Source organism: Empidonax traillii, unplaced genomic scaffold, assembly GCF_003031625.1.
Source record: "Empidonax traillii isolate 1590-97213 ecotype Southwest subspecies unplaced genomic scaffold, ASM303162v1 scaffold383:size710549, whole genome shotgun sequence".
NCBI lineage: Eukaryota > Metazoa > Chordata > Aves > Passeriformes > Tyrannidae > Empidonax > Empidonax traillii.
In genome coordinates this window covers 280,960-304,158 of record NW_020955576.1, presented here as the reverse complement: position 1 = coordinate 304,158, position 23,199 = coordinate 280,960, and the positions used below count along the sequence as shown (strand labels likewise).

Here is a 23,199-nt window from a genome sequence, read left to right as displayed (position 1 = left end):
GGTGAAGGGCAGCTTGTGTTCAGGGTGAAGGGCAGCTTGTGTTCAGGCTGCCAGGGCTTTTTCATCAGGACTTTGGGGAGCTGCTTGAATGAAACAATGCCCCTCACCCGGAGGCAGAGCCAGAGCTGCTATTTCTGGTGACTCCTGAGTGCCAACCAAACAGGAGGATCAGATGGACAACAAGGGCAGAGCCAAAGCAAGCGGAGCATGGTCAGGGCTGCAGTTGGTGTTTACATGTCAGTGGTGAAGCGTGGGAGGAATCCAGCCCCAAGGCTCCCGGTTTGGCTGCTTGGGCCTCACAGCGGTGCCGGCTGAGCAGGGGGGATGTGGCTTGAGGGAGAGCCCCATGAGCAAGATGCTCCAAAACAATGCTAAAAAGAAAGAGAAGGGAAGGGGTTTGTCTGGTGAGGTGGGACGATGGCCGTGCCAAGGGAACAATCTCTCTGCCCAGAGCAGGAGGGAGGAGAAGGAACAACGGTAGGGAACTGGCAGAGACCTTCCACTTGGACACTGCCTGCAGCACAGGGAAAAACATTACAGAAAACCTCAAATCTGTCACGCACCTCCCGGTGTTTTGAAGCCTTTGGGCCATAGCTCATTGTTTCCTTTGTTTGAGGTTTGCCTTTATTGAGTGAAGTTCCCTCATCCCTCACTCCCCTTGGGTCTTGTTTGCTTTGGGGGAGAGGAAAGTTCTGTTCTCTGCTCTTGGCAAGAAAACTTCTGCCCCTCCACAGCCCACGACACAGGTCCACGTGCTTGGGGACCTGCGTGGGGACAGCATGTCCTGGGCCAGCCCCCTGTCCTGGGGCAGCAGCACTCAAGCCCTGGGCAAGGTGTCCCTGCCCTTGGCAAGGGTTGGGACTGAATGATCTTTAAGATCTCTTCCAACCAAAGCCATTCCATGATTCTCTGAACCCCCTGCAGCTCCCAGCTCGGCCATGGCCATGGATGCTGGAAAGAGCTGAGTGTCCCAAGATCAGCTGTGGACTCCCCTGGGCCAATCAGGGAACAGCTGTGAAGGTGCCAGAGGAGGAAAGGGGTGAGTGACTCGCTGTAAACCCTCTGTCAGAGTTCCACCCTCCAATATTTATTCCTCCCTGCAGTGCTCGGTCGTGGAGCTCTGCCATTTCTGGAGGATGAATAGCTCAGTGGAGATCAAATGAAACTCAAAGCCCTTTCCTTACGTTCCAAAAGGAGGATTTATTTAGTGGATTTTTAGGACTCTAAAATACACAGATCTGAGTGTTGTGGAAGGGGATACACAAGCAGCCAGGGCATTCACAGTCCACTGCACTTTGGAAACACAGGAGCTCTGGGAATTCCTGCAAGAAAGCATCACTCCTGCTCCTGCTGGCATTCCACGGGCAGGTGTCTCGGCAGTTCCAGGCACTTACTGGGGATAAACAGCAAATCACCGCAGAAAGCTCCCAGGAGAGGCAGCAGGAGAGGAAGTGCTGCCCTTCCCAAGGAGGTAAGAGCTTGGGCAGACAAGGAATGGCTCTCCCTAGGCCGTGTGGTCCAGCGAGGCGTGGGACACCCCGTGTCTTCTCAGGAGACCAGATGCTGTTCCTTGGCTCAGGGGAAGGTTCCTCTGGTTCAGAGCACTCTGTTCTTCACTCTCTCAAAGATCTGCATCACCTTTCCTGCTGGGATGCAGCCTTCCCGCACAATGGTGATGCCACCTTCCCACAGGAAAGATGAACAAGTCAGGATAATCCCCAAAGGGGGAAAGAAAGGGATGGGGAGGATAAAGGAATATCTTGGAGCAGCAAAGCCACCCAAATGCCCTCAACATCCAAATAATAAAGTTGCGTAAAAGGACCAGAAACTTTGTCAGAAAGTGAAACCGCCAACCAACACTGACCCCGCTCTTTGTTCAAAGGTTTGCTTTTCCACTCCACCCCTCCCAAATGCCAACCCAGACCCAGCTAACGACACCTCAGCTTGGGCTGCTGCGTCATTGCGGACGAGCTCCTGCAACACCTTCGTTCTCGTGGTCTACCGGCGACACCCACCCTTCCTTCCAGAGACATCCACCCTCCCACTTGGGTCATTTGTGCTCTCACAAGGCAGATCTTGCTTGCACAACTGTGTTTCTCCTCGCTGCCTTGTTCTCTGTCAACACAGAGGTCCTCCAAGGACATCTTTTGTTGGCTTCTCTTCATCAACATGTTTGCAAATGGCCAGGCACTCAAGAGCTGTTACTCTTGGAGCACGCTGTGCTGCCAGATTGATACTGGTGAAAGGGATGGAAACATCCCAGGAAAATGCAATTGCTGGCACAATTGACAGGGCGGTTCTTACACTCACCTTCATCAATCTTTGTGCAGTTGACCACAGTGGAGGCCACCACCTCATCAGATTCTCCATCACAGAGAACACCCTCCAGCTTATGGCCAAGACGCCTGCAGGGAGCAGAAAGAAGGCAACAACGTTTCACAGACCTTCACATCACCTTGTGCTGAGCTTCCCCTCCCTGCAGGACGCCAGACCTGCTCCATCACCGCGCAAACTCGCTGGGCACCCAGGTGGCAGAGGTACTCACGAGATGACCATGTCGTGGTGTGTGCTGTCCACCTCCCCGCTAGGGTTGGCCGACGTGATGGCCAAGGGCCCCGTCATGTCGATGAGGTGCACCAGGACTGTCAGGTCGGGCACTCTGATCATGATGCTGTCCTGAGTCCCCACCCTGCTGTAGCCTGCTCCGACCCCTGGAGAGAGAGACAGAGGCAAGGCTGGCACAACACCCGCTGTGACCTCCTGCTCCCTTGGGGAGTGGCCCTGCTCCCTCCACACCCCGAGCTGTGGGTCTCTGGGTGTGTGCTTCACTCTGGAGCAGAAATCCGTGACAGTGGTAAGATTTTGGGTCTAACTGGATAAAAACTGGGTTTGGGACAGCAAGATTTGGGGTCTGACTGGATAAAGAGGAAATGATTCACGCCTGGAGACAGCACAGCTGTTTTCATGGACATGGGATCTACCCATACCATGAAGTCTAGTTCTTGTGAGCGCTGCCCACCCTCCCACCCTCTGCCACGTACCTCTGCCTGTTAAACACCCATCATTCCTACAATTTCCTCACCCCACACTATTTCCATTGACTCCCAGAAGCCAGGGTTGAGGTGAATCATCCCGCTGCTCACAGTGCTTGACTTTGTCCATGTGGTGGGAAGGAAGGGGCAGGGATGACCATAGGAGCCCTCTCAGCTCACTGATGCTCCACCCAGGGTTTGCTCATTCCTAACAGCAAGGGGCTTGGAGGAGGTGACCCTCCCAGGATGAGGAGCCTCCCTTGCTCCTAATTAAAGAATTCCTCATGCCTGCTCACGCTGTTAATGAGTCATTCCAGCTGATTAACACCCTCTGCTAAATACCTACCAAAGCATCTGAGAGCTCCAGAGGTGATTCCTTAGGACAAGATGAACAGAATTCCACCCCCACCCCCACCATCACATCCAAAAGGGTGTGTGGATTGCAGGCCTCCTGTGATGAAAATGTGAAAGAGGGAGAAAAGGACTGTCCCTTTCATCTCACCCAACTTCTTCAGCCACTCTCCTTTCTGGATAATGCAGCCAATGCCACCAGGGTAAACATTTTCCATGAACTCCCAGAGCAAGGGGCTGATGGGGGGAGCAGCTGCTCGCAGCTGGTCCAGGTTTGAAATGAAGATGCAGATGGGCTTCTCTTGAGGCCTGTCCTGAAAAAAAAAAAAAAAAAAAAACAGGGAGAGAGGAAGAGAAAAGTAGATGAAGAGGGAAAGTTTGCCTTGGGAACACTGAAGCCTGCTGGGATCCTGGTTTGTGGGCTCCTCAGGGACCAGGAGCTCTGGGCAACAAGATGCTGTCTCTGCACAAAGTACTGAGCAGAGGAGGGCAGGAGGCTCTGTGACTGATGCCACAGCTCAGATCTGCATGTGCAAGTTGAAGAAGAGAGAGAACAGCAGCCTGCCCTTGGGATCTCAGTGGGATGCATCCAAACCCCCCACTTTAGATTATCTATCACGGGGACAGCAACGCTCTGCTCATTAGCAGCATTTTTAAGATCTTATACACCAGGGACCTGATTCTTTCCAAGCTTGTGCTGGTGCAAACCAAGGTCAAACCTACCAGTTCCTGGTGGGATAATGCACAGAGAGACCCCTCATCTCCAGTGCCACCTCTGGAGTAAATTTGCTGTAAAGCGAACAGTGAGATGGAGGGGAAATAAAACAAGGGAAATAAAACAAGCTCACAGAGCAGTGTCATTTCAGTCCTCAACTGACATCAGCTCCAGTGGGGCCAAATGACTAAGGAGCTGGGCATGTATTTACATTCTGTTTATATTATCTCATCTGCAGGGAAGGTTAACACTGGCACCAGAGCAGCCCAGAAAAGACGGCCTTTGTTGCCGCTGTTGGCGCTCGGTGCCAGCTGAGATCGTCTGTTATGCTTATTCCTCCAGGCTAGCCAGGAAATTGCCTCATGGAGCACAGACGGGCCCAGGCTGCAAAAGTTGTGTTGAAGGTGCAAACTCTGGGGCTGGGTCCAGCACTGAATGTCTCCAAAAGTCTGGGGAAGTTTAGCCCTGGGATTCTGATTCAGCACTTTGGAAGACAGAGAGGACAAACAGAGGTTTGGACCTGTCTGTGATGAGCGTGGGGGCTGTGCCAGTCTGAAGATGGGCTTTGCCCTCTTTTGCAGTGCCCTCAGAGCAGAGGGGGCTGTGCCCCAGGTTGCTCAGCTCAGAAAGCGTTCCATGATGTTCTGGTGGGGCTGCTCATGAACTCTACCCACGGTCAGGTTCTAAGTCTTAGGACAACTCGAAACCAGGGGCTCCCATTTCTGGTTCTGCACAAACTCATCTCACTGCAGTTACAACTTCCTCAGGAAGGGCAGAGGAGGAGCAGGACTGAGCTCTGCTCTGGGGGGACCAGGGACAGCCCCCAGGGAATGGCTGGAGCTGTGTCAGGGCAGGCTCAGGGTGGATCTCAGGGAAAGGTTCTTCCCCCAGAGGGTGGTTGGCACTGAACAGGCTCCCCAGGGCAGTGGGCACAGCCCCAAGGCTGCCAGAGCTGCAGGAGGGTTTGGATGATCCTCTGGGGCACAGGGGGGGACTCTTGGGGATGGTTCTGTGCAGGGCTGAGGGTTGGACTGGATGATCCTTGTGGCTCCCTTCCAGCTCATCGCATCCTGTGAGTCTGGGATCTATGGGACACAGATCCAGGTAATCAGACCTGTGTTCACACCTTGATCCTGTAGACCTTCTCGATGGCTTGGGGGTGCTTGCAGGAGGCTGCCAGGGCATACACAGTGTCCGTGGGGACCCCACACACGGCCCCCGTGTTCAGCAGCTCCGCGATGGTCCTCAGCCCACTCGTGCAGTGGGATTTGGGGCACACGCAGGGTGGGGGATCCTGGGGGTCCTTCTTGGAGCTCCAGGCCTGGGAAGAATCAGGAGGCAACAAAGATGTTACGGTGGGAAGAAGGAAATGTATGAGACAGGATTCACCCAACTGCAGGTGGATTGTGCTCCCTTGGTAGTCAAGGGGCAGCACTTCCTAGGGATGCTTCACACAAAGTAGGTGACAATTGCAGTTAATCAAGTCCAAGAGAGTAACTCAGGGTGGACATTTGAATTCAACTCCTAAGATCAGAGGAGATGAACCCCACCCAGCACAGCGACTGCTTCCTGGAGAAACAGCTGCTCTCCAAAATGAAACTCAGGGAACCCTAAACCAAGGGGAAGATCAAGTTTCAAGTGCTTTCTCATGAGTCTCCTGCGGTTAGAAACGCTGATTTTACGAAAATGTTCCTCTGCAGCAGGAATCTGAGCTGTCAAATCCATCATCCCAGGGAGGGGGGACTGCCTTGGTCAGAACCAGCAGGTGGTAGGAGAAGTTTGAAGTTCACAGATACAGGGGGGAACTCTTGCTGTCCTGTCTGGGGAACTTTGAACTCCCCTGCCCCTGAGGTTATGGCCTTTAAAATGTCCATCTGCCAGGAATTCTTGGATTGGAGGCAGCTAATTCCACAGCATCATGGAGATAGGCCTTCTGGAGCAAAGTAGGAGTCTTGTAAACACCCCTGCCCTTTCTCCAAGTTTCCATACTTGTTATTCCTAATGGAACAGAGCTCGTTTCCAGCTCCTACAGAAATGCTGTGACCGGCATTTCGAGTGGCACTAAGGAATTCAGAGGAAGGGGAATTCCATGGAAACCTGAAGACCCCAGAATATCCCTTCCCAGCAGGGAAGCTACACCATCACACAAAACATGTCTTACTGTGAACAGGGGAGGTCCCATCATCAGGAGGTCCTTCCCAAACATGCAGTTTGCCAGCGACGCCGTCGCTCCGTAGAAGCAGAGGATGCTGAAGATGCTCAACACCACAACTGGAAAAAAAATATGGGAATCAGAGGCAGGAAGGGTGATGGAGTCACCATCCCTGGAGGGATTTCACAGCCCTGTGGATGTGGCACTGGGGAACAGGGTTCAGTGGTGGCCTTGGCAGTGCTGGGGGAATGGTGGGACTCGGTGATTTTGGAAGGCTTTTCCACCCTGAATGGTTTTATGCTGCTGTGATTCTACTCTGTGATGACAAAATGGTAGAGAAGCTTCTGCTAATCGTCTTGCTAAAGCACCCTGTGGAATTAAAATAAAATTTTCACCTGCAGCAAAGCCAAAGCTTCACCAGAACTGCAGCCAGTGACACCAGTGACACATTTAGCTCACCCCACGCCTCAGCTGCTGGGAAGTAGGACTGTAAAAACCTCTGGAGGCTGAGCTGATCCAGCAGGATCAGCCACACCTAAGGGTGTGTTTGGAAGCCTGGGGACCTGGGGTTGAGGTCCTGGGGCTGAGAGGCTCAGTCCCTGTTGCCTGCACACACATCAGCCTTCAGAGGAACCCTCTCTGCTTGCTTCTTTCTACACCGAGCTCCTCCCCAACCCAGGACCCGCTCACTGCACTCTGTGGGAAGGTTTGATCACCAAGTTCACCTAAAACTCACTTTCAAATGGCAAAGGGAGGTTCTCCAATGTAAAGAGCAGAAAACAAATGCTTAAGAGCTCCATTGCAAGGGTCACACAGAGCAGCACCACGTTAAAAGAGGAAGCTGTGGAAAGAAACACAAACAAGAGGGCCCCACATCAGAGCATGGCCCCTAAAATGTACGTGAAACAGCAGATGGGTTCCTAAATCAACTGAGTCTTGTTTGGGTAAACTGAGCAGCCCATGATCTGGTTTCCCTGGTGGAGGAGGAGCAGAGGTAGGGCCATGGTTTGTTCAGCCCTCAGGTTTCACGGGACACGCTGCCAAACCCTTGATCTGCCAGTACACTGTGCTCACATGGAAAACACTTCTCAGGCAGCCAAGCAGATCCTGATTTACACCAGCTGGGCTGGAGTGTGGCTGTGGATTTGTGCCAGCGGCCCAGTCCATCGAACACTTATTTCACCTTATTTGAACCTTTTATTTTCATTGAGATGTTCTTCTGTTCCCTTGGGACTGTTTCTTCTAAGCCCAGCTCAGCTTCTGTTACTGGCTGTGGGCAAAACATCTCAGCTGTTGCCTAATCGGAGCGACAGCAAGAGCTGAGCCTCCCTCACTTGTGCATTCCCACCACAGGAGCACTAATGACCTGACCCCAAATACCCCTCAATAAACAATCCCATTGGTGCTGAGACTTACCTAGAATGATTAAAAAAGCATTCAGCACCAAAAAGGCAACGGAACCGGCAGTGAATCCCTCGGTGTTCCCCGCACCGATGTTCAGCAGGTGGCCTGAAATAGGACCAGCACATCTGGTTGTGAGCAAACCACGAAGAGCATGACAGAAGAATGACAGAAGGGTGACAGGTTGGAATTACTACAGCTCAGACTAAGGGATGGTGGCCTCGTAAAGAAAACCTCCCGCTGCTTCTGCAGCGCGAAGTACTTGAGGTGTTAACCGGAGAGCTGGTGGTGGCCATCCAAAAATAGCTGATGATTTTACCTCCAGCTTGTAATCCTCAGGGTCTGGCTGAACACATCAGCAGCTCCTGCCACACCTCTGAAGGAGCAGCTTCTACTCTCCCCACAGGTGCTCATTTTAACGGGGCCTGGCAGGGAGGCTGAGTGGACACGCTGCCCACCCGGAGCCAAACACGGCTCTCAGAGCCTGGGCTCAGCATTCCAAGGGCATCTCTCATGGCTGTGACCCACTGGGAGGAACTTCTCCAGGCTGCCGAAGGATGAACACGGAACCTGGAGCCTTCCACTGCCTAAAAAGCGTCTCCTGAAGTGTTACTGTGAGATAACAGCCCAGAGGCTGCCTCACAATATTTTAGCAGGGAGATCTTGGCCTCTGTTGGAGCTGAAGAGACTCCTTGGGCCCCTGTAGCTGTGTGTGCCAAGTGCACATAAACTGGGACGTTTCTGTGGCATTATATTTTTACAAGGAGGAAAACTGGGGAACCTGACATGACTGCCTCTCCTGAAAGAAGGAATTACGTGGAATCGAGCAACCTGAACTCCCTAAAAACACCCCTTTTTGTCGTGACTGAGCCACCTAGGTGTCCGGCCCGCGCGTTACCTGCCAGGCGGAGCCACGTCCAGGCAGCCCAGAAGGCGGCGTAGCAGAAGGGCAGGACGGAGCCAAACCTCCTCCCTCCCCAGGCCTGGATCCTGCACACGTAGAGCTGCCCCACGGCCCCCGGGATGAGCACGGAGGGGATGGAGAGCTGCTGCCTGCTGGGGTCCCCCAGGCCCCCCTGGACGGCAGCGGCTGCGGCCAGGCCATTGCAGACGTAGAACAAGGCGTCGGGCACGGCGGCGCCGGTGCCTCCGGGGAGCTCCCCGGTGCTCGTGAGGCGGGATTTGAGGGCCATCAGCGCGGTTTGGAGAGCCGAGCTGGACACGGGCTGGGCGCCCACCGGGATCAGGGCCTTCTCCCCGATGGAGTTGATGAGGCTGGCGAAGGTGGCGTACAGGGACAGGGCCGTGCAGAGGCTGCAGGCGGTGCCCAGGAGGGGCTGAGCGCCGGGCAGAGGGATCTGGTGGATGAAGGCCGTCGTGAGGATGACAAAGGAGGTGTTTTGCAACATCTCCAGGGTGTCTTTGTGGGTGGACATCAGCAAGAGTGTGCAGGCGGTGGCCAGGAAGAACCACCCTCCGAACATGCCCAGCCTGCTCTCCTGGGCCCGGGGCAGCCCGAGGAAGGTGGTGGTGAGGGTGAACTCTTCCCAAGACATCACCAGCCAGTAGAGGCTGTGGACGCCAAACTTGGTCGTGTGGTAGACGTCACCTCGGAGGTAGCTGTAGAAGCTGGAGAGCAGCTGGCAGCTGGAGATGATGGAGATCCACACTGCCCCGACACAGAAGGTCTTCACGTACCCAAAGAAGTAAAAGGCAAAGATGAAGGGTGACACCGTGTCGCAGATGTTGCCCAGGGCCATCGGCTCGGCGTACTTTGTGTTCTTTTTCTTCTCCTCCCCAATGGCCTTGGAGGAGCTTTTCTGTGCTGACCCCAACAGCAGGACGTTGAAGAGGGGGTGCCCGAAGCCTGGGAGGACGTAGCGCTGCGTGATGCCCTTCAGGAGCAGAGCCATGGCCCCGTACAACCCGCAGGCGACAATGACCAGCTCGATGGCCCCCGACACCACCAGGGCCCACTGGCAGAACAGGGCGACTGCCTCGAACACCAGGGCGAGGGCGAGGGCGCCGAATATGAAGGGCATGATGTAGTTGGTGGTGGCTGAGCAGAAGCAGAGGACGAAGGAGATGGAGATGTAGGCCACCAGCCCGGCCACCGCGCTCTGGCTGGCGGAGAGCTGGGCCGCGCCGAGGGGTGGCAGATGGCTGCTGTTCCCTGAGGGCAGAGTGGTGTTCTGCAGGGACGGGTAGGCAGCTGACACGATCCGTGTGGCCCCATAGCTGCTCCACAGGGCGGAAAAGGTGAGGAAGGCTGTGCCCCCAAGGTGGTCGTACTTGCGGAAGGCGAGGAATCCCGCCAGGAGCTGGACGAAGCCTCCGATCAGGATGAGGTGGACACCTGAGGGACATGGGAAGGGATCAGGTGCAAGGTGACCCACAAAAAGGCTTGAGCTGCAGGAAGCAGGTCCCATAGCCTTCCTGTGAGCAGCCCTGTGGCCTCTGCCTTCCCCTCTCTTCCCACCTTTATGTCAAATTTCTGTGTGGGTGCTGAGCCCCTTGGCACATTCAGGGTGGGGAGCAGGTCCAGGAGAAGTTTGGATGTCGGAAAGTGGCGGGGAATGGCACGTGGAAGGTTTGGACCAGACTCCGGGCAGTGGCTGAGGAAGGAGGAGCAGCCACCCCCAGGGCCACAGAGGGGACAGCCCACATATCCCCAGTGACCATCATCCCATGGGGACGGCTCTCCAGGAGTCCACCCTGCTCGGTGCCATCAGCCTGGACATTCACGCCCGAGCAGCCCCCGCTGAGCAGCACCACCCACCTGCCAGGATGTCCTCTGCGCCCCGCGGCCTGAGGCCGGTGTGGGCCACGGCGAAGTTCTGCAGGCAGAGCAGGAAGGCGCTGACCACGTTGCCCAGGAGCCCCAGCACGGCCGGCTCGCTGTAGAAGACGGCGGCGAATCCCGCCATGGCCCTCCCAGACAAAACAAGAGCGTCGGCCGTCGCCCCCACAACCCCGTGGGTGTCTAGACCGGCGCTGCTCGGGCTCCCCGCCAGCCTTCAGAGCCGTGCCCCTGCTCCGAGGAGGGAGCCGCTGGTGACAGCCTCAGGTGTTTCCATGGTGCCTCCCCGCTCCTCGCTCCAGACAAAGGCTCGATTCAAAGCGCCACTTTAGGTGCCTACTTTCCGGAGTCCTATCCAGAAAAAACACACACAACCCATTTAGGCTACGAGGAGTTCTGGCAAAAACATGTTTAGGTGCCCCAAAGCCCTGCAGGTGGTGGGGATGGTTCCTGTCCCCTCTTGTCCGGGCTGCTGGAGATGGGGAGGAATGAATAACCCAACACGAACGGACAAACATTCAGACAAAACCCACAAGGTATTTTTGAGCCGTTCCAGGACGTTTCTTATCCACTGTTACAGACAAACAGGCACGACACTCACATACACAGTCTCCCTTCCAGATGGAATTTTCCAGCTCCATCCCTTTTCTTGAAACCCCAGTGACTAAATAGTCTATTTTCAAACCCTTCATATTTCTACCATGAACTCGCCTGTTTGCAGGCAGCCCCTGCATTCCAGTTTTCCTCTGCACTCCTGGGTACCGGGAGCTGAAGTTTTCTCTCAGGAGAGTCTTTTTGTTGGGAAACAAAGATGAAAATAAAACAGCGATGTTCTTGTTATTTGGGTATTTTTAGAACATTTGATGACCTAAAAGAGCTGGAAAGGGAGAAGGTGATGTAGTCTGTTCTCAGCCATTCCAAAGGGCCCTTTGGAAAGGGAGGAAAGCACCGCTATTGATACGGGGAGGAGGGAAGGAGCACCACCCAAAAAAGAAATAGTGATGTGAACAATAATAATAATGAACCTAAATCCCAGGAACACACAGTTTTCCTCGGCACAAATGTACATTTTGCAAACATCAGTGCCCTCTGGGCTCTCTTGTTCTACTAAAAACCCCGTGTTTTCCTCTCTCCATTTATCCTCAAGGTTGCAATTTTCCCAAAGAGAGCAGGACAAAGGATAAATTGACTCCAAACTGGCTTGGCCACGTAAACCCTCATCAAATGTGGGAAGGGGTAAAAACTTCCAAGTGAACCTGGGGGAACGATGAATTATTCAATTATTTGGTTGTGCTGAAGGCTGGAATTTTTGGTTCAGAAAGAGAAATGCACCAAATCCCAGCACACCAAATCCCTCCCCAAAAAAAGGGGAACACTCTCTCTCAACATCAAACATCTCTCTGTGCTACTGACTTGAAGGAGGCCCCAAGGAACGAGGGGCCTGTGGAGTCCATAACTTTTTTATTAGTATTACCACTTAAAATGACACTCCTATATAAATAAGTGGTCTGATTTAAAAGGTTAGTCTTGGAGAAGGGCCACAGTATTAAGTTCCTCCAGATGTTTTGCTCTGAAGGAGCTCAGGCAGTGCCTTTCTGGGCACGCTGCAACAAGCCCCTGTGGGGAGTGGGTCCCTGGAGGAGGATGAGGTGGGTTTTTGGAGGCAGATGGGCTGGCCAGGTGACTCCTTGGCTCCCAGGAGTGGTTTTCAGTTTGCCAAGGCTCTTTTTGGGGGTGATTTCTGTGTAACTGGCTGTGCTTGGGGGGGTTTAGAGCCCATGACAGACACCTGGAATTTGTGAAGGGTGTAGAGACACAACTAACAGGGATGTTTCCCTCCCATTCCAGTGCCAGCCTCAGAGAAGGGGGGAAGAGAAATACCAGAACATGTTACAGAGCTGCAAAGGATGTGAGAGAAATTCAATCCAAGACATGGAAAAGGAGGAGGATGAAGGGGATTCCCTCGGGAGGAGAAGGTTTTGGGGTTGGAAACGGCTGCACATCCATCACCCCACAATGCCAACAACAACCTCTGGCCCCTGTCCTAAGGCCACACCAGCAGCTGTGCATCGCCCCTGCCTCTATTTCATCCAACATGAGGGCACACCAAAAAATTAAAGCCCTCCTGTTGTCCCGGGGGCAGCAGCACTGGAATGCCTTGGGCTGCACTGAGGCTGGAGAAAGAGAGTCTTCATGGGAACCCCCAGAGGGGTTCTCTGCTCAAATATGCCCTTGCCCCCAGGATAACACCACTCCTGGCTGCTGGCACTGTCCCCTCTGTGCAGCTGCTGCCTCTGGCACTTTGGGAGGACCTGTTAGTCCTCTCGCACCGCAGAGAACGGAGAATGTGCCTCGATAAGGTGAGGTGACACAGGAGGCAGAGCAGCAAATGGCAATCCCTCCCCGTGGGTGAGGTTGGCAGCTCTGGGGACACACAGGGCACCAGCCAGCACAGCCACAGTGCAGGAAACCACGAGGATGGAGACCTTCTTATGGTGAGAGGGCACCTGAGGAGGCTGCCAGAGAGCTGCTTCTACCCAAGAGGTGGGGCAGCCCGGGGTGATCCTTGCCTTGCACAAGCTCCCTCCTGCAGTGAGGGCACAGCCAAAGCCACCCCCTCACTCCCCCAGCCTCCTGCACCTTCCCTCCTTTCCCTGCCTGCCCCTGACACTCTTCACCCTGGGAGGGGCAGAAATGGCATATGAGGTCCTGCCCCTGCCCTGGCTCATGACCTCTGAGCTGAGCCCACGTGGGGCAGCTCCTGGACACCACATCCTTCACTCACCACCTTCCTCACTGACACCTGCCCTTCAAACCCCTCCAGAACAGGTCACTGCCCTCTGCACCCCCTTTCCACCTCTGCTAAACCAGGCTTTGCATCCTCTTTTGCACCAACATCCAGCTGCCGGTGGTGCTTCAACCCGACCAGTATGAATGGGAATATTCTGGAGCACGGACATTCCCTCCTCGGGAGGCTGGAGCAAAACTCCACCTGCCGTGGGACACATAAACAACAACCAGCCCAATCATTTCTCAGACACTTATCCCCCAGTGACATTTTGCCACTAGTTTTCCATCCCACCTTAGCAGTGATAACAAATGTTTGTGCAGCCCCGAGAAAACGCTGCCTCCCACCAGATAAACACGGAGGGAGAACAGAAAAGCAATTCATTTCGGATAAACAGCCGGCAAGACGATCGGTGCGTGACCCCACCACAGAGCTGGATTAAAAAAATCCCAACCCTGCCCCTCCTCTGGTGCCAAACAGCACCAAATCGCTGGAGAAAAGTGGCTACATGGAAAGGTCTGCATGGCAGTTAGTAGAAAACGCAGTTTTAAATACAAGGTGTATCACAGCAGGCTGTCACCTCTGCCCAAAATAATTTGCAGCATGTGAAACACCCCCCGGGTTTCACTGTTGGGCAAAGCAAAGAGCCCCAAAATCCAACCAACATTCATTTGGGAACAAAGGCTCCCAGTGTCCCCTGGAAGCTCCAGAGTTCACACCTGCACTGCCAGTTCAGTGGCAGAGCGGGAGATTCAGAAGAAGGAGAGCTATGAAAGGCTCAGCCAAAGGACCAAACGCTGAATGGATTCAAGAAAAGCATCAAACCAACCACCAATGCTTGGCTGCTGGGATTACCTGCTCTGGTGACACTTCTGCTCAATGGGAGGATGCTCTTGTCCCTCTCATTTCCTGGTAAGTCCCAGTTTTATAGTCCTCCTTAGGGGGAGGAGCCTGGGGCCAGTTGCTTCACCCCTTGGCACCTGCAGCATTTTGGAGACAGGAGTCTCCTTGAACTTCATCAGTCATTGTCCTAAATCTTTTTTTATTTCCTGACACCCAGTGGGAGGGGGGTTCCCTTCTGTTCAGCACAGACAAACCACCCCTCCTCAACTATTTCCCCCCACCCTCTGGGTCCCCAGGGGCTGATGTCATCACACTTGAAATTCACTTGCAAACAACCAAAAAGCAAATTGCCTTTGGGAAGCCCTATATAAACCCTGCCACCAAGCACCTTCCAGCCACAACACCTCTGCATCCCTCGCCCGGAGCAGCGCCGAGCTGGGCACCCAGAGCTGGGAAAAGCAGCCACCAGCATGGTCTACTCCACCCTGCAGGTAACCCTTCCACTCACCAAACCCTCCCCAGCTCTTTCCTTTCTCACCCTGAGGAGGAAACATCTCTTTCCGGGCCGTTCCTCAAAAATTACCCTGGCCTTAAACAGGAACCTGCCCCGAAAGGAAACAAATCCAGATGGTTCTCACAGTCACCTCATTCAGTTCCTGACCTGTTGCTTGCTCCTTCCATGTGTCCCAAACGTGCCCTGCGTGGTGTCCTGTGGGGTTGCTGTTGTTGTTGTTGGGATGTGCCGTGTGGGTTTTTCTCGGAGCTGCGAGATCTCACGGCAGGTCTGGAAAGGCTCTGCCGCCCCTTCCACTGCGCAGCTTTATTTCCCTGGGTGTTCTTGGCATCCCTGCTGGACTCAGCTTTGGAAAATATGTTTTGCCTCCTTTAAGCGTGCAGTTGGTTTTTTATGCGCTCCTTTGATCCGTGAGAGTCTCACGGTGCCCCGTTGGAGGCACCACCAGGAAAAGGGCTCCGGAAAAGCTCCGGTGACAAACTCTCTGTCTGTGTCTTTCCTCCAGAAATCCCAGAAGTTCTTGGCAAGCTCCCGGCATGTTCACAAAACTGCTGCCCACGGTTTGTATCCCTCTGCAGAACAGAGTTCCCTCACCCCTTTTTTTTTTTTTTTTAAGGGGCATCCCAAAATAATCGTGGCGTTGCTTTGAAAGGAAGTGCCGGGCTGAGATAACCCACCCAAATCCTCACAAAGCAAAGCATGTCTGGGGAGTCCTGGGGTGGTTTGTGCCCTTGGGGATAAAGGACAAGGAGAAAAGCAGGGAATCCTGTGTTAAACCAGAGATTTTAACTGGATTTAGAACCAGAGGTTTCAAATTCTTCCTCTTTGACCCCGAAAGGAAGACACTGAAGTGGTGGCTGCCAGGGGGTCGCTCAGATCCTTAACTCCTCTGCTTCCCTATTGCTCCTGATCCTGCTGTGGGCATTGCTTGGAGGGATTCATGGATCACTCTCCATGTCTCCAGCACTGCCCAGCTTCGGACAAACTAACCCGAACCTGCCTGTGTAGCCCCTTGGTTTATTTTTTCTATTAATAAGTTTCGTCTATTATCTTATTTAAAGTCTACTGTAAGTTTATTAACTTGGTTTAAATTCTTGTTCTACCCTTAAATGTATTAACTTTTTTAAAAACATTTTCTTAGTCTATTATGTTTATTAACTCATTTTAAAATGAGTTCTTATTCTGTCATAAGTTTATTAACTCACTTTAAAATATGTCCCTAACTTATTACAAATTTATTAACTTACTTTAAAATGTGTTCTTTTTCTATCATAAGTTTATTAACTTAGTTTAAAACATGTTCTCAGTCTATTATGTTTCTTAACTCATTTCCAAATGCAGTCCTAATTTCTTACAAGTTTATGAACTTCTTTTAAAATGTGCTCTTGGTGTATTACGCCCATTACCTTATTTTAAAAGGAATTATTAATGCAAAGAACGTCTCTTAATGAACACCTGGGGACAGCAGAAATCCTAACAACCCACACAGATCTATTTGTTCTTGGACAGACTCTTTAATTCTTTCACGAAGTTCTGCCAAACCAGGAGAAAAAAACCGGGAGCCGTGGACTGCTTGGAGCCCAAGGGTTAAAAAAACACCTCTGCCTGCCGAAGTGACAAAGAGCGTTTGATGACGGGAAGGAACAAACCCAACTTTTATGGGTGCCGCGCGCGATTCGAGCAGATTTTCCTGCAGCTTTTCCAAGCCCGTTTGACATCACCCCTTCCCTCCTGGCCGGGAGGGCGGCGGTGCCACCGCCCGGGGGGACACGGGGGACGCTCCAGGGGGACAGGAGGCGCTTCCCGGGGGACAGGAGGTGCTGGCAGATGACCCCTGCTCGGCAGCAGGTTTCCCAAGCGCTGAGCGGCCCGGATTCCTATGGGAATGCGTTTCCCAGAGCTGCCCTGAAAGGGGGAATTTTCTCGCCGTGAGTCAGCCGGTGATGACATTCCCAGCTGTGTTTCCAAGTGGTTTTAGATTCCTGGGCCGTAGGTGAGCCCGACATGAGCGAGAACACTGAGTCAGTGGACGTGACATTTCGGGATGCGAAATTAGGGAACGGTGATTTTATTAATTGCCATGTTTTCTGCTTAAAAAACAACGTCTCATATGTACCTGCTTTGGGATGAGTTGTAACACGTTGAAACATGTTTTAATTTTTTTTTTTTTTTGCTTCACTCAGCTGGATTATTTTATGTGATTCAGTCAATTTGGAGGTTAATATCTATGTGTGCATGTATGTGTGCACCCCCACATTCATATATATATATAAATATATAAATATCTATTTTATATATAAAATGTAAATTTATATTATATATAACATAAATATATTATTTTTAAAATAATGATATACTTTATATATAAAACATAAATTTATATTATGTATAATAAATCATTAATATATAATTTATATAAATTTACATTAAAATGTATATATATATAAAGATATATATATATGGATTTGCCATCATGCAGATATCACCTATAATGGATTTCATGCTTTTTCTACTCTCAGATGCGCTCTCAAATTAATGCTATAAATTTTAATGGGCCATAACAATTATAATTCTATGCATTTTAAACATAATTCTATTAATTCTACTCTGTATTCTAATTCTAGAATTATACATAATCCCATTAATTATAAATTCATCTGAAAAAAGCAATTTGTCACTAAAATGTAAAAGTCCAGTGGTCCCAAACTGGATATTTCCAACTGAATTTTAACATTTTTGAGCATTAGCATCCTTTGGCATGTGCAGGGCTTGAGAACAGCTGAGCCAAGACACTTTAGTGCTTTGTAGGACCAAACTTCTGGATAAATCCAGACTTTGGGTCTAGCCCTGCTTGCCAAAAACGATGGAAGCTATAGTAGGTTTTGGTGTTCCATGATCCCCTCCCAGCAGGGCACCACTGCTAAGGCAGCAGGGCCACCTTTCCTCCAGATAAAGGGATGAAGTTTGAATTGATCCTCCCAGGAAAAAGTGGTTACTGGAAACTCAAGGTGAGGGGATGGGCCTGAGCTCTGGAACTGCTTCAGTTGAACCTTCTGGGAGCCACCCCAGGAGGTGCCTGGAGCAGATATGGAATCACAGAACGTCCCAAGTCGGAGGGGACCCGACATCAATCCCAACTCCCTGCAGGACCACCTGAAACGAGCCCCCCTGGCTCAGGCAGGTCCTGCTCCCTCAGCTTTGTCCTCCGCCAGGTTGAGTGGCACCAGAGGGTGAGGGGCTGTGAGCTGCCAGCACGGGGCTCGGGGCTGGACTCACCCCTGCCCTCTCTGTCGGTGCTGCAGTGGTGGCCAGGAGCGCTCCAGAGGACACCGTGACCAGCAGCTTCGCCTCCTTCATCCACGGGGCCCGACACGACCACCTGTCCAAGACCGTCCGGCACCGGAGCAAGAGGATGATCCTCGACAGCATCGGGGTTGGGCTCGTGGGCAGCACCACGCACGTGTTCGACATCGCCCTGCGCTACTGCCGGGTAGGAACAGCCCCCTGGCACCACCACAGGGTCACCTCGTGGCCACAGTGTCACCTCATGGCCCACACAGGGCCCCTGCCTGCTGGAGGAGGGGTGTTCTGGCACCATCCCAGCTGCCTCAGGAGGGGATCTCTGCTCTCTGGGAGCAGGGACAGCCCCCAGGGAATGGCTGGAGCTGTGGCAGGGCAGGCTCAGGGTGGATCTCAGGGAAAGGTTCTTCCCCCAGAGGGTGGTTGGCACTGAACAGGCTCCCCAGGGCAGTGGGCACAGCCTCAAGGCTGCCAGAGCTGCAGGAGGGTTTGGATGATCCTCTGGGGCACAGGGAGGTGACTCTTTGGGGCTGGGTCTGTTCAGGGCTGAGGGTTGGACCGGATGATCCTTGTGGGTCCCTTCCAACTCAGCATATCCTGTGATTCTGTGAATACTTTTTTCACACAAAGGGTTGTGAATGATGGGAACAGACTGCCCAGGGCAGTGGTGGACTCCCCATCGCTGGAGTGTTCAAACCACACGTGGATGTGGCACTTGAGGACACGGCTTAGCGGTGAACATGGTGGTGGCTCTGATTAACGGTTGGACTTGGTGATCTGAAACATCTTTTCCAACCTTAATGAGCCTATGACAAGGCCCCCCCCGGGTTTCCCTCCCTCCCACAGGAGCTGTACTCTCCAGTTGCCGTCAGCTCTGTCTATGGCAAGCCAGGTGTGAAGCTGTCCCCGACACTGGCCGCCTTCACCAACGGAGTGGCGGTAAGGTCGGAGCTCCTGCAGGAGGATCCACCCTCTGGGGTGCCTTCAGAGGTGTCAGTGAGCATTGCAGGAAGCAGGGGGGTCAATGGGACGGGCTCCTCTGCAATCTCCTGCTTTTAGAGGGGCCACACAGCCCCCGTGGGGACACTGGGGGGATGTTGTAACTCAGTGACCTCAGCGAGGAGCCCTTGCTCCCTCAGCTCCGCAGCACGGCCTTATCTCCATTTCTGTGGCAGACACACTCCATGGATTTTGATGACACCTGGCACCCTGCCACCCACCCCTCGGGGGCTGTTCTGCCAGCCCTCCTGGCTGCTTCCCAGATGCTGCCTCCCGGCACCAAACCCACCGGCATGGATTTCCTGCTGGCATTTAATGTGGGCCTGGAAGTGCAAGGAAGGCTCATGCATTTCTCCACCGAGGCTCACGACATTCCAAAAAGGTAAACCATCTGTTCTTCACCGATTAGCTGGTGATGCTAGGGTTCAAAATGTTAGTTTAAGTCAGTGTTACCCCAGGATAAGGGCAAAGCCCTGCCGGGAGCCAAACACCAGAGGTGATTGAAGCACCAGATTGTTATTTGGTGACTTCCAGTGACCTTGCCTCAAAAATAACTACCAAGAGGACTCTCACTGGGTCTGCAGTGCCATCATCTCAACCGACCAGGGCAAGAGCTCACAGCCATGCAGACAGATTAACAGTGGGCACAGCCCTTCAGCAGCAGTTGCCCTGGTGTGGTCCAAGGCACAGCACTGACCAGGAATCATTCCCTTTGGGCGTGTTGGGTGAGGCCAGATTTGTCTGGAGGGGTAGAAAGTTTGGTGTAGTGACACAAGCTGTGTCACCTACTCCTAGAGAAAAATAAACAAACTGTTTATTGTTTGGAGAGGCGGTTGAAGTTTCAAGAAAGATGCTTCGTTTTCGGATGGATAAATTCGGAGTCGGGTGAATCTCACCTGCATGGGAGCTGTGAGGGATTTCCACCGCCTGACCGGGCCGTTCAGTTCCAGCCTCACAGGGGGCTTGGATGCTCATTCCTGCCGTCTCCCCTCCAGGTTCCACCCTCCCTCGGTGGTGGGGACCATGGGCAGTGCCGCGGCCACGGCCAAGCTGCTGTCCCTCAGCAGGGCCCAGTGCTGCCACGCCCTGGGCATCGCCGCGTCCCTGGCGGGGGCCCCCATGGCCAACGCTGCCACCCAGGCCAAGCCACTGCACATCGGCAATGCCACCCGCCTGGGCTTCGAGGCGGCCCTGCTGGCAGCCCGGGGCATGGAGGCCAACCCCTTCATCCTGGACGATATCCCCGGCTGCTCCGGCTTCAGCGCCTTCTACGGGGTCTATCAGCCCAAGCCGCTGCCCCCGCCCGGTGACCACCGGGAGTTCCTCCTGGAGAAGCAGGATATCGCCTTCAAGCGGTTCCCAGCCCACCTGGGGATGCACTGGGTGGTGGATGCCGCCCTGTCTGTGAGGAACCTCTTCGTCCACTACGCGGGGTCCTTCTCTCCCACCCTGATCCGCACCATCGTGCTGAAGATCCCGGTGTCCAAGTACATCAACCGGCCCTTCCCCAGCTCCGAGCACCAGGCCAGGCACTCCTTCCAGTTCAACGCCTGCGCTGCCCTGCTGGATGGTGACGTGGGGCTCGGCTCCTTCACCGAGAGCAGCATCCACCGCCAGGAGCTGAGGGAGCTGCTGGACAAAGTGGTGGTGGAGCACCCCGAGGATAACGTGGCCAACTTCGACAAGATGTACGGGGAGGTGGCCCTGCTCCTGCACAGCGGGGACGTCCTCACGGGCAAGTGTGACACTTTCTACGGGCACTGGAGGAAGCCTCTGAGCAAGGAGTCTCTCCTGAAGAAGTTTCGCTCCAACGCCTCCCACGTGCTCCCAGAAGAGAAGGTAGAAACCATCATCACTACGGTGGACAACCTGGAGAACCTGCCTGACAGCTCCCAGCTGGCCTGCAGCCTGTGAGGGAACAGCACGGGGGGTTTTCAGGAGGGGTTTGTCCCGGTGAAACTCTGATTCCTTCCTTCATTGGTGCTTTACTTTGATTTCCAGTGCCAGGAATGTTCCCACCCCTTCAAGCAGACACTTCACTGCCAAAGCAGCCCCCGGGGCAGGAGGTGTGACTGTGTCAGCCCTCAGTACAGGGAGCACATTTCAGCTTGTGGTTGATGCTGTCTGAGCAGCTGAAAGGCCACCACAAATATAAAAAAATCCCATGGAAATCCCTGAGAGTCTTGGGGTGCTGCTGGGAAGCTGATTCCCCAGAAGGAACTGTGTCTGTGTGTTTTTTAAAGCCGGATTCCAAGTTTCCTCTGGGCACAGCGCCCGCCCACTGAGTCTGGGAAGAGGAGGAAGTTCAGCTGCAGAACGTGTGCTTTTCTTAGTGCTCTTCTGGGCACTTTTGGGATCATGGTTAGTTTGTCCTGGTGGCCAGATGGAAAATCCATCCCTTACTGTAAACAGCCCTGCCTGCAAAGCTTTCTGGCACAGAGGGATTGTTTTGCTTCTCCAGTAAAAGCCTCCTGCTTCTCCAGCCTTTGGGAAGTGTTTGCCACTTGTCTGTGTATGAAGGATGGTTTAAGAACCCTCAAAACCTGCAAGTCTTGTCTGAAGGAAATGCAGTTGGTAGGAGAGGAGCCCTGTATCAGTCCTACAGCCCCCACAGCTCCCAGGGGGTGATCCCTGCCCATCCCAAGGCTGTGCCACACCACCCTCCTGGCTTGGCACAGCTTGCCCAGGCACCTGCTCAGAGCTGATACAGCAACTCTAGGTGGTGGCTTGGGCACATCCATGCTGTGAGTGACTCACAATGGGAAATTGTTGTTTCTCCCCCTTGAAAGGAGGGGAAGCTTCCTGAGACTCAGCTTTTAACTCACCTTTCCAGCTGGGATTAAGTCAGTTCTCCCACTCCTGAGCAGCCCTTCCCTGAAGGGCTCCTTCCCCTGATTCCTTCCTGAGCGAGGAGATGGAGAACTGCTCAGCATTCCTGTCCAGCACTCTAGGACTGCTGATCCAAAGGGCTCTTTCCAATATGACCCCAATAAAGGCACAGAATCTGCTGCAGGAGTGAGGGTGTTCTCCAAGGGGGATGAGATGGGACCAGGCAGGCGAGAAGGAATGTGGGCTGGTTCCTTTACCTTCCTGGCAGTGGTTTGTGCAGAGAATGTCCCAAAAACCATTTGCTCACCTGTTAATCCACTCTCTCACACTCTCTGATATTCCCAGTGAATCTTTCTGAATAAAGAACAGAATTAAAATCACTTTCTGCATAAAGATTTAGTGTTTCCTTAGGCAGACCGTCAGGTTTTTTGGTTTGATGTGAATACAAACAGACACAGAGGCTTTCCCAAAAGGTGGGGGACCCAGCAGAGGCTGGACAGGGACAGCTGGGACAGCAGGGACACTGTGACCAGTGGTTTCTCCAAGGTAAAACGTACACTGAGCCCCACAGGTTGTTTTTCCTGCTGAGGACAACAGCCCTCAGCCAGCAAAGCCTGGCTGTGCTCCAGCACGATCACCTCGAGAGAACTCACCCAGTGATTCTCCATCAGCAGCAGATTTCAAATACTTGCCAAGTTTCCATGCCAAGTTTCCAGTCTCCCTTGGTTCCAGTCAGGTGTGAGGTCACCAAAGAAATCATTCCATGTTTTGCAGCCCAGTGAACTTGAAGTCCATGGAACCAGCACCCTGCAAGTCCTCTGTGAGCTCGACACTTGTCCAAGGGATCCACACGTGTGACAGAACCGAGATGGGCTGCAGTGCAGGGAACAAAGCCTCTTATCAGTGGTTCCAGTGCCCCAACCTTTATTCCCATTCCCTGCTCGGTGCTGCAGGGATGCCCTGAGCAGGAGAGGAGGGAACTGCCACCCTTCACCTGTTGGTGCTGGAGCATAAAAAATTCCACACTGCCCCCCCGGCTCCCCCTTCCTGTCAGGGAGCTGTGGAGAGTGATAAATCCAAGCAGTAAGTGGCTTTTCCAGAGCATTGAGGAGCTAAAGGCACGCCTGAGATTTTTTTTTTTTACTCATGGAATTTCCTATAAAAGCCTCGGACTCTGAAAAAGCCTCCACTCTCCCTTCCCAGGAGAATGTCTCACGCATTATTTCCATTATCAGACCACAAATGTTTTATATCCCTAACAAATTAGGAGGCCCAAGGGAGGTTTTAAAAGAGAAAAAAAAAATGATCTGGGAAAATTACAGACCAGCTTGTGTGACACTGAGGGTGTTCAGAGATTAATATGGTGCCACCAAAGCCCTGAAATTCTCCTCTCAGGCTGAATGAGAGAAAAAAAAAAAAAAAAAAAAGCCATTTTCCTTCTTTCTACCCCTGTTCCGAGAGAAATGACACCTTAA

The 23,199-nt window shown here is 53.0% G+C and overlaps 2 protein-coding genes across 2 annotated transcripts; one reads left to right on the top strand and one right to left on the bottom strand.

Annotated features, from left to right (window-relative positions):
- Positions 1–1,193: 1,193 nt before the first annotated feature.
- On the bottom strand, positions 1,194–10,845 carry LOC114062111. The gene is made up of 10 exons (XM_027893175.1): positions 10,431–10,845; positions 8,550–10,007; positions 7,667–7,759; positions 6,987–7,091; positions 6,260–6,369; positions 5,225–5,419; positions 3,535–3,697; positions 2,546–2,711; positions 2,311–2,405; positions 1,194–1,682 (listed from the first exon to the last, which is right to left on the bottom strand). The coding sequence occupies exons 1-10, from the start codon at positions 10,576–10,578 to the stop codon at positions 1,597–1,599; spliced, it is 2,619 nt and encodes an 872-aa protein (XP_027748976.1). The 5' UTR covers positions 10,579–10,845; the 3' UTR covers positions 1,194–1,596.
- Positions 10,846–13,704: 2,859 nt separating this feature from the next.
- Positions 13,705–21,066, top strand: LOC114062112 (cis-aconitate decarboxylase-like). Its single transcript, XM_027893176.1, has 6 exons — positions 13,705–14,151; positions 15,102–15,156; positions 17,899–18,086; positions 18,746–18,835; positions 19,072–19,277; positions 19,891–21,066. The coding sequence occupies exons 1-6, from the start codon at positions 14,119–14,121 to the stop codon at positions 20,807–20,809; spliced, it is 1,491 nt and encodes a 496-aa protein (XP_027748977.1). The 5' UTR covers positions 13,705–14,118; the 3' UTR covers positions 20,810–21,066.
- Positions 21,067–23,199: the final 2,133 nt, after the last annotated feature.